Genomic DNA, 15120 nt, shown 5'->3' with positions numbered 1-15120 from the left:
TGCCCAAAGCAGTAGATTCCCAGTAAATTCAGTAATAAACAAAAAATGGTGTGAAATGACAGAGAATCCTAGAATGAATTGTATCACTTTCTCAGGCAGCATCTCATCATTGCCTTTCTTCAGCAGTGATGAAGGATAAATTCCTGTGAAAGAACAGAGTAGTTTTAAAGTATTATTTTAAACACCCCATAGTACTTTTCTCAATTTCTTTGGTGTATGCATATTTCTCTAATGGCTTAGGTAACTTTCTCCAGACTATCCTGCATCTCTGCAGATGCTGACAGCAGAAGAAGGCAAGATATGACTAGGACTGGCAGTAATTATTTTTTAAGTTAGCATCAGAACTTTGAATCAGAGCAATTACAATCAGCATTGAGCTTAACTTTAGTTATCCAGTTATAATGAATGTCATGAAGTTTTTACATCTGTTGAAGCTGTACTGATAACAGCAATAATAGAAGGTTTATACTCAACATCTCTATGGCTGAGAAAAAAAATAAAAATAGGAAGGAAGCTTTCTATATGCAGTTTGCTTTCTATGCTTGTGAAGCCTGAATGCACTTTTCTGTGATGAAGTCTTGTTTGTCTACGTGACATTCTTAAAATTTCTTTTAAAAATTTCTTAATTTCTGAGTTTTCTGAATTTCTTAAAAAAAAAGAAATCCTAAAAATAGTACTTAAAAATATTCTTAAAAAAAGAAATTGAGCTACTATAATGTTATGATTTTATGATTTCTGTTGTATTATTGATATTCCACATCATAACATCATGTGGTGTATTGGGAGTTAAAGACCAGTTGCTCCTCCACTTGTAGCAACCCCACAACAGATGGATCTTTTGACAGGCCAGGTAGAACAGATAGCTGCTTAATGTTGTTTGTGTCCATAGCAGCTATTCCAAAAGCCCATCGGTACCCCTTGGGATCCATAAAGCGCCCCCTTCTGAGATAGTTAAGTTTTAATAATATAAAAATATAACAACAAAATAACCATCAGGTAGATCAAGCTGCCAAAGTTAAGGTGGCTCAAGTAGACTTGGACTGGCAACACAAGAGTGAATTATTTTTAGCTTGGTGGGTCCATGAGACCTCGGGTCATCAAGGAAGAGACACAACATATAAGTGGGTTAGAGGCCGAGGGATGGACTTAACTATGGATGCTATTGCACAGGTTATCCATGACTGTCACACATGTACCACAATTAAACAAGACAAGAAGATGAAACCTCTCTGGGGGGAAGGGCTATGCCAAAAGTATAAATACGGGAAGGTGTGGCAGGTTGATTTATATCACCTTGCCACGATCTCGCAGTGGTAAGCGTTACGTGCTCACCATCGTAGAGGCAACTACTGGGTGGTTTGAAACATACGCAGTACCCCATGCTACTGCCCGAAACACTATCTTAGGGCTCGAGAAATAAGTCCTGTGGCGACATAATAATAACCATAACATATCAGCACATGGTATTAACTATGTCTACAGCTCGCAATGAAGTATAGTTTCAATATGTGTGTATACATGTATATATTTCTAGATATACCCAAGTTATCTACGGAACAGCGTTATTCCAGCCATACTAATACTGCATTATGCCCACACTAGTTATCTCCATTGAGAGAAAAAGTTCAATAGCTTGTTCACAGACATTACTACTTTCAGTCCTTAATTCTTGTTTCTTTATGGAAGTCCAAGTTAGGGTACACTGTAATGAAAAGAAACTTGGTTTTCTTTATTTATAGGCTTTGAGAAGAGAGGGAAGGAGGAGAAGCTGTTAAATTTAGCAATAGTTACCATAAATATTGCTGTTTGTTCTTCCCAGTGTTTATTCCATTAATCTCTTTTTTAACTTAGTCTATATGTGGCTACTAGTTTTATTTCACTAGAGTATTCTCCAGATAATAGCTAAATGGTTAATTGAATATTAAAATTATTTATTTCACTATATGTGAAAGCCAGAAGTATGAGCATTGCTTTAAAATTCTACCTGTTTGTATCAGCTGTATTTTCTTGGAAAACAAAAATTGTATTCAGGCATTTCCTTGCATTCTTCTGCTAGTCCTTTCACCTTTTCATTGGTGATTTTTCATTTCTGACTGTCATTTACCAACATATTTTTGTTCTTTCTGCTTTAATTTTGCAGTTTTGTTTTAAACTTCCTACATGAGTGTGAACCTTGTAAAGAAATTTGATCTACTATACATTATTTAAACATTTAAGCAAAAAGAGAAGAAAAGCAGGGGAGAAAGTAAGTTAGAACCCTATTTGGAGAGGAACACAGACAAAATGTACTCATCGGATAAAATTATCAAGGAGTTGGATTTCTTACAACTTAACAGAATGTGTCAGAATAGCTTCAGTTTCTGGAGATTATGTGATTAAAAAGCTGTAATACAGTTACAGTGCAATCAATGCACAGTGTTTGAAGCACAGTTTCTTCTTACGAAGACACTATTTTATCAAAAGTGAAAGTGGGAACAGTGAGCATTTTTGTACAGATCACTTAGTTAACAGAATACATTGCTGTTTGTATTTCACTAATAATGGACAGATAATAATAAAAATATATTCCATAAATGTGTAAAGTATGAATATAAATGTTAGAGGAATTGTACAAAATACATCTGAATGGAAGAACATCCCTGGCTGCAGAAGTCTCACTTCCTGCTACTGCCACTTTCTCAAAACACTTGTTAGCACCATTTTACACAGCTGGTTAATTTCTTTAGGGTACGAAGACAAGCAGAAAAGTAATTTTATTTTGCTGAGAGCTGCAGTAGCTTGCAAGTCCATTGTGGCCTTTCCCCTGGCTTGTCTTAACCATCCTGCATCCCCCTCTGAAGATAGAGTTGTGAGCATTTCTTGAACCAAATACCTTCTCCTATATCTTATGGATATAAAGAATTACGTTTCATCACTAACCACCAGTAGCCATAGATCTTATCAAGATTGAAACTGATGTTAAAAGCAGTGGATCACAGTATAGGGTCTAGAATCTCCTAAGCTTGGAGTCTCTCACTCTACATCCTAAATACTGCTTCTATGAATATGTTCTGGAACAGTTGAGCCAAAGGAAGGTTTGGTGTTTCCTCATCCAGCTTCTTTGCAAAACATTTTATGGCACTTCTGTATCATCTACAGGGCCATGTTTTACACAAAGACACAAAAGCATGAGAAATACTGGTTTAAAAGATAGAATTCCTATATCAAATGCCAGTTTCTTTTACTAATAAAATTTCATTTGCAATGTTACTGCTTAAGTTTCTTAAATAAAAAAAAAAATCAGTCCTGTAGCAATGTGTTTTTTAAACAGAGACTTAAGACATAATTATTATCAGAGTAGGACATGTATCATAAATGAAGCTGCGTATAACATCTTTTGGCCAGTGGAAAAAGTACCATGTAACATGTCTTGCCCACTGCCGACAGATGGAGTGAATTCTTTATGAGAAAGGGGGAGAGCTGTCAGTGCTCGTTGAAAGATCTCCTTGTGAGCAATCTGCTTCTTAAAAATTGGGAAGATACTGTTTCTGGACTAGCTATACTTTTAGTAAGGTTTATGTTGTAAAGACTTCATTGCAAAAGAAATAATGTTTGAGAAATGATGGGAAAAATGATTGTTTTGGGTTTGGTTTTTTTCATGTGTAGACTGAGTCACAAATCAATTACTTTGAGATTGCAAGTAGTTCTGTCATTTTGCAACCAGACGTATTTATAGACAGTCATACATTTTAGCACAGTAATTCTTAAATCCTTCTGTTGGTGAATATGTTGCACCAACATTAATAGTTCAATACTACTTTTTAATACAGGCAGAGAAATGTAAAATAAGCAGATGTTCAGCTCCATATTCTGTTTCATTATCCTATCTTTCCCAAAGAGGAGCTTGAAACTCTTCAGATTTTTCTATGGAAGGGAGGTGGATTTTAGTATTTGGTTTCTGAGAAGCTTTGTGAAAGGCTTCACTAGAAGGAAATCTGCAATATTAAATGATAAGAGAGAGAAAAGATAGAAATTGTTAGAGCTTGTTATTCAGTCCCCTCAAGCTTTTGAAGGAAGGCTTATAGGGAAGGGAAACGTTGCCACCCTAAAATTCAAAATGTTCTTAACATCTTCATAAATAACTTCTGGGAAAAAAATGAAGTAGGATGTGATATGCTGATTATACAACACAGATAATTCATGTCTTGCATAAAATAGGGTATGGATGTTGTAATATCTGCACAGCAAATATAGTTTGCTGCATACAGAGCTATATATTTTTGTAATAATTAGTACTTTAATATACATTCATGTGCGCAAGATTTTCTACTTATTCTGAGGAATAAAAAATAAGCAGTAATTTCTGTTCTGTTTATAGAAAAGATTTGGATAACAGCTGTTTAAATAGAATATCTGGAAAGAGGATTTATTTAAGTACCAGCATGCTGACAACAGGCTCCTTTGAAGTCATATTCAACCACTTCAGCCTGAGACATTTAATGGTTAAAAAAGCTTTTGCAGAGTTTGGATGACTTTGGATATGACTGAAATAAAATGACAAGGAAAAAAATATAGTGCTTATTGATGACAGCTGTCATCACAGAACTATAATTTATACTTTCTGGTAAAATGGCTTAAAAAATGAGTTGAGATTGCCTAATCAAAATGAGCATCTAGATATTATTTTTCAGAAAAGCAATACATGGTGTATTTGGATGGCATTTTGTTCTTGGAGATAATTCCAGATATTTGTTTGTTTGTTATGAGTAGGATCACATTTCAGTGTCACCCTCACCAGGCTGCATGAAAGGAAAAGGGACTCTTGATTTTTTCATAAGTACTTCTGTAACACTTTGTATTTTTAGTGGTTTACTGTTTTCATTTTGCATTGCAGTGTCTACTCACATGGACTATAAACTGCAAGTTTTACTGAGTCAGAATGATTAAAATATCTTGTTTGGCCTGTTTTGTTGATTGTCTTTTGTTGTTGACTCCTGGAGTTCTAAGCTTCTAAGTATCATTTAGAAGTGAAACTTTTCTGAAAGGCTATACAAGGTCTGTAGGAAACGAAAGACGTTTAAACTTCTTGCAGATTCATAATGGACTATCTACCTTATTTTTCTTTACATTTTTGAAGTGAGAACATATTTTTGTACCTCAGATATCTGTTTGCATTTTAAAGAAAAACTGTTCATGATTTTGTCGAAACATTCCTGAACTGCTTGGGAAGCAAATTCCAATATTCAAGTCTGGTAAAGTTTGGACTATTGAGTAACTATCTTATGTCATAAAAAAGATTGAGAGTGATAAGATCTGATTACTTTCACTTTTCTTTACACTTGTCTTTATTTTCCTTGAATGTAAGTGAATGTTGTACTTGAACACTGTTTATATACGGAATCTATTTATGTAATAAATAATTCAAAAATTTAAGTAACTCAGCCAAGATGCATTAAATAGATAGCCTGATTGTTCCAAGCTGATCACCCAATTGTTCTATCCAGTTAAGGAAGCTTTTGAAAACTGGAACAACCGTTTAATTGTCAAGTTTAGATTTAGATCCCTAATTTTAGAATGATGTATTTTAAAGCAATTCATCTCACTCAGTGGAACTTTCTTATACTGTAATATGTCACAAGCAATGTCTCAATTGTAGAAACAAAAGGTACTAGTATGTTCCTGAATGCAGGTGACCTATTTGTATCTTGATTTTGGAGTGAGACATAGGTATGCCCTAGGCAAGTGAAAAGGACACCCTGTGCATCTAGCTGAGATAGAAGTGTGTCATATTCCAGTGAGTGCCCAGCTGGTCACAGCTGGGAAATACCATAATGCTTATCCAGGTGAATGTGGGTAGAGCCACAGTTAATGTACTAGGGTTGCTCCAAAAGTAATACTTCCTATTTTACTTCGTTGTCTAATGAAAAGAGACAGATGTTGGTGAGATGGTAGTAGAGGTTGAGCCAGTATTCTGTTACATTTTTGTTGTGAGACAGATGTCAGCAGCCTGACAACATGGTGTATGACATGGAAGTGTGTATGAAACAAAGGTACGTCAGTGAATTCCTTCGTGTGGAAAAAATTGCACCCAGTGATATTCACTGACATTTTCTGAGTATTCCTGGAGACCAACCAGTGGATGTGAGCACAGTGAGGTGGTGGCTGGTGTATTTCAGCAGAGGTGAAAGCAAGGTGAAAAACAGGCAATGTTCCAAACAGCTGTGAACACACCACAAAATGAGGAGCATCTCAGTCAGCTCATCCACATGAATCAGCTAATGGTGGTGACTCTGCTGGAAATTAGTGTTTTATAGCTAAGAATTTGCTCAACCAAATCGTGTTATTGTGTTGTTTTATTGTGTTGTAGTTTGCCTGTGCCTTAGTTTCAGCTGGGCCATTATTTTCTTCAGAGTATCTGATATGTCTATGATATACTATGTTTTCGTTCTAGGAGAAAAAGTGTTGATAACACGGCAATGTTTATAGTTGTCTACTAAACAGTGTTGTAAAGAGCTAAGGCCATTCATAGCAAATATGTATACCTCAGACAGAAATTTTGTGTAGCTTTCATTGAGGTGTTCATATGATAACTGTTCGCAGACAACTCTGTGGAGTTGGTGTAGATTGTCTAATCAGCAGAGTACCTATTCTACATATGTATATATAGACTGTGGAATGTAAAGTACATAGGTAACTTGGAGCCAACAAATCCCATGAACAGTGAACCCTTGGTAGTGGTCAGAATATCAGTCAGTTAATTTTGTTGATTATAAAGCTGTGCCCAGAAACAGAGATACGCTGGAGCTACAGAGGCTGTTCAGAACAGATGAGGAACTCCTTCTCCAGACAGACCTCTTTTCATCTTCTCCATATTATGCCATACAGTACCTAAAGACTTACTTTAATGATAGGAGTTCCACACAAAGGGCCTTTTGTATGCTGTTAACTGGGGTTGTGTCATGCATCACTATAAATTGCTTTAGATTTATGCTGAATGACAAGAATTTCAGATGCATTGTTTCATATACAATGACTATATTTATGCAAAGCTGCCAAAATGTAGCAGCACTTCTCTAAACACTCTTTCACAGGCATTTTATTAAGAGCATTTTTCTTGAAAGGGCAACAGTACATACTCTTCTACAAAAAAAAAAAATGCATACAGTTGTGTGTTTTTTCAGTGCTGAAAATCTTTCTGTTGAATTTAAAACATTTATTGGACATAATACTCATATTTCAAAACAAAACAAAAGTTTATCTATTTTCTGGTTTTTTATATATGCACATTGATAGGATTGTTTCTTTTTACCATGTTCCAGAGTAAACTCTAGTAGCAGAAGAGAACTTTCCAGGTGTTCATAGTGATTGCTTTCTCTGGACAGAATTTGCAGACCTATGGGAAATAATTTTTTCATCTTATTATTTGAAATAATGATTGTTATAAAGATGAGTTAACTTTGCTTTATTGTTATGTGTAGCTTAACTAATTGCCATGCCTGGATGTTCTCTGCATATTAATGTCTGCTATGAAGCCAAATCAGATGTAATGCCTACACTATTCTCTTAAATTCCTGAATAAACAATATGTATATTTAATTAAATGCAAAATAGAAGTGAAAGTGAAGATAGGCTCTCACTTCGTGTATACTTGTTCAGAGGTGAATATAAAGATTCAAGTATTTAAATAATTGTTATTCAGGTACTTTAAGTAATATGTATTACAGTAGCCTACTTCTGAATTCACCTTGGTAATTAAATTATTTCAATAGGAAAAATACTTTTTATTAATTGAATGAAGTAGATCTCATCACCCTCAAGAGATCTTCATAAAAGTTATGCTTGTAGGTGTTCCTTTAACAGTAAATCAAATTCCCCTAAGATAAATTTCCAAGAGGATAATAATGCAAATTTAGATTTCTATTCCAGAAGCTTAACAGTTCAATTGCTTCATAAAAGGAACCACAGAGTTTGTTCAAGATTTGTTACAAAAAGTATGTAAATAATTTCACATCCATCACAGCAGGAAGCAGGTGCTTGTGAAAAAAAAAGGGGAGATGAATAAAAGAACCAGGTACAAGGGATATTCCATCATCTGTGTGGGTAGCTTGTTTTAACCTGATTCATAGTCATGGTCATAGTCATTCCTGGTCATAGTTAACACTGATGTTCCTACCTGAGCATTTTCCAGCGTATGAGATGCACAACACACCTTTGAAATCATGAGAAGTGCTCTCAGAGTATCTCTGAAAGAGCCTATGCATAGCCCCATCAGCACTTTCGATCTCAACTTCTTACTGTCATTAAAAAACTAATACTTAATTTTCTTAACAATGTTCTGTGTGTAATAATTGAGTAAACCTAACCCAAAAATATAGCTTTCTGTGTTGCTCATTATGGCATCATTCAGCATTAAGAAAAGTTTGCAGTCATACTATTGTAGCCATCATTATCAGGAGAAATAAAAAATCTGAGATTGATGCAGTAAAGTTAGTATGTGCACATATATCTGATTAGACAAATCAAGCGTATTTGATTAGGCAGACTGCAAGAGAATGGGGAAAAAAAAAAAGCTGTGGGAAGAGAATGTCTTTTCAGGTCAGTACAGTGGTAGCCTTTAAGAATAAACATAGCCTCAGAATAACTTTCAGTTAATAGAGAGGGAAAGGGAATTTGGGTGTTTCTGAGAACAAGTAAGACAGGTAGTTTACTATTTTCTTTGAAACATAGAGGAGGGTAACTGGAAGTTAAAGTGCAAATATCTGTTCAGAGTAACCTGATTTTCACTTTTTTTGTTTATTTATTTATTTATTGTCACTTTAATGCCTCATATATTAAAAGCACAGGTGTCTCATCAGTACTTGCCTTAGAAGCAAGCCATGGTTTGCAGAGCACTTCTCCGAGGGAGCTGGATAACACCATTGCCTACAGCTATTTCTAAATGACACAAAATGAAGATAAAAATAAATACGCTGCTTGCTTTAAACAAAAGTTCTCCGTGGAAGAAAATGTTCCTCAGTTGTTTTTCCCTTGAGCAATTTATCCAACCCAAATACAGCAGAGAGAGACTGAAGAGAGGCCATGGCTCCTGGTAGTAGGCAGCTCTGCAGAACTGCTTAATTTGCCATGCTTTGAAGTTTTTAGCTTGCCTTTGGATCTTTCTAAAATGTTGTATGGATAGATGTGTAGAGTGCAGGTAGTTCAGAGTGAATTATTGATTTGTACAGATATGTTAGTCATGAGCATTGGTGCTTGTGCTCTATTATGATTCATATCTTTCAAGCTCAGGTTTGCTAGCAGCCTGAAAAGACGTCCTTGAGTATTCATTCTACCAGTAAACAAAAATAGAGTGCTTAAAGGCATACATACCCAGTGGACCTATGGCCTGATATGAAAGAATTTTTGCTAGATTAGTTAGCGAAGATTTATGGATTTTGCTACTATATTTTGGACATGATTTGTCTTCTGTTGGCTTCTAAATCTTCAGAAGTGATCAAATTAGTCCGCAGAAATCAGGTTAGATGATTTCTGATCAAAGCAACAAAATATTAATGCTCATGTCACTAAAAGTTGTTATGTGAATAGGTAAAGCCTACTTTCCTATCATTTTCTATCTAACATATTTACTCCTCCTCCCCTCTATGATCATTATCTCCTTCTTTACTCTCTCAACCCATAAGTCTCCCAGCTCTTATCTAGAAATGTTAAAGCTCCTTACAGCATTGCTCTCTTATACCATATCCACACATTGCTCTTCCAAGTTTTCACTGTATATACCTACAGTCTGTCCCATAATAATCATAGAATCACAGAATATCTGTAGTTAGAAGGGACCCACAAGGATCAAGTCCAGCTGCTGACACTGATGGAGCTACACATTATTCAGCATTTCTTGAACTCCAGTGGGTTGGGGCTGTGACCACTGATCCAGACAGTGTGCTCCAGGGCCCAGCCACCCTCTGGTGAGGAACTTTTAGTCTGATACCCAACCTGACCTTTCCCTTATGCAGCTTTTTGCCATTCCCTTGGGTCCTGTGACCATCACCACAGGGAAGAAATCAGCTTATGCCACTCTGATACGTAACAGAGAAAGCCGTAGGCCATTATGAGGGCTCACCTTAGTCTCTTCCCAGGTTGAACAAACCAAGTAACCTTGGTTGTACCTAGTACATCTTACCCTTCAGACCCTTCACTATCTTTACTGCCCTCCTTTCAACTCTTTTGAATAAAGTGGTGGCACTCATTTCAGTCTATCTGTCAATTTTTATGAAATTTTCAGGAAACTCAACCATTGTTTCAGATTTGGTTACAATTGACTAACAGGTTTCAAAGCTGCTGTGGGACAGCCTGTCAGACATGACAGTCTAATCAGCTGTATTTTTGTAGGACATTAGGCTGAAATCACTGATGTTTCTTCTCCAATAATAACCAAGTATTTATTTCTTTTTGATCTATTTCTATACAAAAGAGGATCTATATTCATTCTTTCAATATATGGAATATATGAAATATATGGAAAACATGCGGTAATGTTTACTTAGTTTCAGAGCCCTTCAAAAACTCCACTTTTGATCATTGATCTTAGCTGGCTTAATATTTCTATGAAATAAAGTTTTATTGTGCTTTTTTTTTTTTCCAAGTTCTATTTCAGGCAGTTAATTTTGCAAAGTAATACTCTGAATTACAGCACTGATGTTTTCTTGGTTACCATTCCCTCTAATTATGGTCATTTTTTAACTTTAAAAGCATTCTAAATTGATCTGTTTAAAATGAAGTTCCTGTTCTCTTCATTGTTTGTCATCTTGGTGCACATGTTGTTCTGTGTGTGCTGTTATCTTGGTTTCAGCTGGGAAAGAGTTCATTTTTTCTTCATAATGTCTGGTGTGATACTCTGTTTTGGCTTTGGAAGAAAAATCCAGTGCTTTAGTTGTTGCTGAGCAGTGGCTGCACAGAACCAAGGATGTTTCAGCTTTTTGTATTGTCCTGCATGCATAGGAAAATGGGGGGATACACAAGGGGCTATAAGGGGAAGCAGCCAGGATGGCTGACCTAAACTGTCCAAAGGGATATTATGTGAGGAAAAAAAAAAAAGCAAACCTTGAACAATTGAGCGTAACTTGAAAAATTGAAAGCGATTGGCTGGGAGGTGCAGCTTGTGCTCAGAGACTGTCTGGGCATCAGTCAGTGAGTGATGAGCAATTGTGTTGTGCATCATTTGATTTATATATACACATAACATTATTTTCTTTTTCTCTTCCTTTTCTGTATTAGTAATTAGTTTTTATTTCAAGCCAAACATTCTACTTTATTGTTTTGGGAGCTTTTTTTTCTACTCTCTTCCCCAATGCACTGGAAAGGGGGAGTGATCAAACAGCTGTATGGCACTGAGTTGTCTGCTGGGGTAAGCATTGTTCTGCTCATACTCCCAAATGTTTCTCAGAATTTCCTTTTTCTGGTAGCACACAAACAAAATGCTATCTTGTAAATGTATTACCCACTGATTTATATCTATCTTAATATGGAGGGTAAATCTGACATTAAATATCAAGTTATTAATTGATATCTGTGTTCTCTCTGAATGTGAGTCTAAATTAAATACTGCTACAAAGTTGAACCAAACTACGTTAAACTCTTGATGTTAGCTAACGTTACTTATAGACATTACAAGCCGAATTTGATACGTTGTTTCTCTGTTACTTTATTAATGACCTGCTACCCATCCTTGAAGTATTAGTGACTATAGTCAGATGTTACTATCAGTTTTAGCAGTTTCCAAGAGATTTAAGAAGACTGACGTTTCTGTGTATTCTTATCTTTCTTTCAGTTCTTAGTAAGAGTAGTAGTATTTGCTCTCAAGGTTTTCTGTATTTTACTCTTTTCATTTTGTCACTGTCACCAGTGACTGCATGGCCTTTCTCAATTTTGTCTGTATTAAAGTTCTGCAAGAGCAATTGTCTTACACTTGTAAAGGTCCCAACCACTGAAGCTCTTCTAATTCAAATATTCAGGCACTGCTTAACTGCAGATGAAAAATGGTAACCCTATAAAATACTCTGCACTAGCTTCGCTCTGGCATTAGGAAGTTGCTTTGAATTAACTTTGTGATTCTAAAATAGTGCAGTGTGCATAGATAGATCTTTTGAGAAGAGGTGCAAAGCTTTAGAAATGATAGCTTTTCCTCTGATCCACTAGTCAAATTACTCATAACTAGAGTCTAGTTGGGACACTAGGATAATTTTGATATGCTTTTTAATTATAAATGGCTCTGTGATTCTCCTATCTGTTCATGAGTACCCTGATTACAAAGCCTCTGAACCAATAATTACCCTTGAGTTCTCAGCCATTTTGCTTTTAGCTCCATCATTTGTTTAACTAGTTCATGGAAAATGTTTAACTTGCAGCCCCTGGGAGAGCTGGCTCAATTACACATTATGTATTTCCTCTCAAGTCCAAACCAGTCAGCAAATATTGTTTCCACTCCACAACTTTTGGGTTTCTGCTAGCTTTCAATTATGATTTTGTCCTTTGGCAGAGTTCTGTGGGTTGAAGCTGGGACAGGGGGGTTGTATTTGTCACAAAAATAAGGGTTTCCTTATTTCTACCAAAGTCATCCCTGTCATGTATCAGGCTCAGAGTACACTCCTTGCTTCCTGTGCCAGTGTGTTTCCATGTTTTTGTCAATGAAATCATGTTGTGAGGCTTCCTTCATTTTAAAATTACCTAGCTGTAGTCAACTCCTGGTGATCTTTTGCCATGTTGTTCTGGCATGGGATATTTTGCTTTAAATATAGAGACAGTCTAGGTTAAAGAGAAAAACTTAATTTTTTGTAATGCAGTGCCTCTCTAACACTCTTTTGGGCATGCTTTCCCCAGAATATGACACAGATGCTTTCCCGCAGCACAGAGATAGAAATATTAGTCCTAGGCAAATGACATTGGTTGTGCATCTGGACAGCCTAGTTGCATTTGCAGTAAATCTCAATACAAATGTTTTCTGGACTCATCTCAGATCTGGAATGGAGAAAGCTAGTAATAAATGCTGAGATAAATGTTACAAGATCCACATATGCATTGACATTCTGGGTTTCATGTGAGTTGATGACTGGAGACAGTGCTAAACGCAAGCTGTCTCCATGCACTTGAGTAACAGCAGGCCAGAATATCTAAGTGCTCTTGGCAGCTGTTTTTCTGGAAAGCAAATCATGGAGAGCTGAGAAGTCTGGTAGAACTACTACTTATCTAGAGCTGATAAATTCTAGGTAGACGTTTCTGATTTGTGTTCTTAAATGCACTCTACAGTATCCATATTGTTAGAGCTTATTCATTATTTTCAGTGGTCAGCGTCACAGGCATCACAGTTCACCTGTGTTGGTCAGTAATAGGTTCAGTATTGCACTTTCCCTTGTGGGGCTGTCTATTACTTGGCTAAAGAAGTTATTCTCAGTGCATCCCTGGAGCCTCCCAGACTTCCTGAAGCTCACTGTGCTACTTTTCCAGCAAATATCAGGGTGGTTGAAGCCCCCCAGCAGGATGAGAGCCTGTGATTACAATGCTTCCTGTAGCTGGAGAAAGAAGTCTTCAGGACATGATTTAGTGGTAGATAGTTAGGGTAATGTTGTTAGATAGAGGTCAGACTTGATGATCTTGAGGGTCTTTACCAACCTGAGCAATTCTGTGATTCTACAATTGTATGATTCAACAGGTTCTGCATGCTCTGATGGCGTCTAGTAGACACCAACTACAAGGCTCCCTTTGTTATATTGATCTCTGCCTCGTGGTCATTCTTCAGAGATAGCTCTTCATACGATATTCCTTTCTTGATGTCTCTCCTCTTTCCTTGCCTGTCCTTTCCAAACAGTTTGTAGCCATCAGCAGCCACATTCCATTCATGAGAATCATCCCTCCAGGTTTCAGTAACAACAAGTACATCATGGTTTGCTAATTCCATATTGGCTTCCAACTCCTACTGTTTGTTTCCCATGCTGTGTGCATTAGTGTAGAGGCACTTTACCTGGGAGCCAAACTTGTTGCCTTCTTGGAGGATAACTCTTCAGTTCCTTTGAAATGTTTTCCTTGAGTTTTCCTGTTGCTTTCTCCTGTTGCCTCCGCGGTCCCTGACTTATCATCATAAGATTTCAAGTGTGTTGCAGTGTTGCCAGCACGTGGCAGGGCAGCAGGTTGAGACACCTGCACATTGTTCCTGTAATCCAGCTATGCTGTCTCACACCTTATTATGGGCAGGCTTGCTATTATCTCCTTCCACCTTCAAACCTAGTTTCAACCTGACATTTTAGCATGTTAGATATGCATGCTGGAGCCTGCAAGAAATCTCTGACACAACAGAACTTTCTACTTTAAGATCTAGTTACTGCATTGTATTAATATAATTGTGGCTTGCTTCAAATTGCTGAAGCATGCACTTTACTAATAACTTTTCAAGTGAAGAACAACCTCCAGGTTATTTTTATTTTTAGATTTTTGTTTTGTTTTGTCTTTCTTGGGAAATTATTCAGTTATTTTCATAATAAAGTTTTAAGTATATTGTTAAAATTTATTTAAACAAAATGTGACCACAGTGCAGCTGTATTCAACATTTTTGCTTTTGTTATTTTTCTTTACTGTCTCATATGATTTTTGTTCTCCTTCTGTCAGAATACTTACGACATTCCTGTCTTACCAGTGTTTCATCACCTCATTAAAAGTAACCTGTATTAAAAATTAATAATATCCCCAGTGTGTACTGACTTAATCATTATTTAAACACTTTCCTGCTGATTAGTTTATCCAAAATAGTTATGAAATGAGCTGTGAAGAGATGTTTTTCTTTTTCTTTTTCTTCTTGCAGACTGCAAATGATAATCTGCATACAGACGATGAGGCTGAACTCAGAGGAGATAAGGAAAGCTATCTCTGTGCAGTGTGCCTGGATGTTTATTTCAATCCTTACATGTGCTATCCATGCCACCATATCTTTTGTGAACCATGCTTAAGGATGCTTGCCAAAGACAATCCAGCCAGCACTCCATGTCCACTGTGTCGCACTACAATTGCCAGAGTCTTTTTCCAAACAGGTATCATGTTGAAAGTTTTTACGATATAGAAAATTATTTCTAACTTTTCGGTCATGTATTTCACAGAATTACA

General features: G+C 36.4%; 1 protein-coding gene across 3 annotated transcripts in view; it reads left to right on the top strand.

The window, feature by feature from the left end:
* Positions 1–15120, top strand: part of RNF180 (ring finger protein 180) — a 92131-nt gene that overhangs the window by 38497 nt on the left and 38514 nt on the right. For all 3 annotated transcript variants that reach the window (XM_065739805.1, XM_065739804.1, XM_065739803.1), the window contains exon 4: positions 14822–15047. In XM_065739805.1, coding sequence (XP_065595877.1) covers positions 14822–15047 — 226 coding nt within the window. The remainder of the gene's footprint in view (positions 1–14821; positions 15048–15120) is intronic.

This window comes from Cyrtonyx montezumae, unplaced genomic scaffold, assembly GCF_038088225.1.
Source record: "Cyrtonyx montezumae isolate F1298 unplaced genomic scaffold, pur_monq_1.0 scaffold_25, whole genome shotgun sequence".
Taxonomy (NCBI): domain Eukaryota; kingdom Metazoa; phylum Chordata; class Aves; order Galliformes; family Odontophoridae; genus Cyrtonyx; species Cyrtonyx montezumae.
The sequence above is the reverse complement of the archived record's forward strand: the minus strand, read 5'-3'. Positions and strand labels throughout refer to the sequence as shown.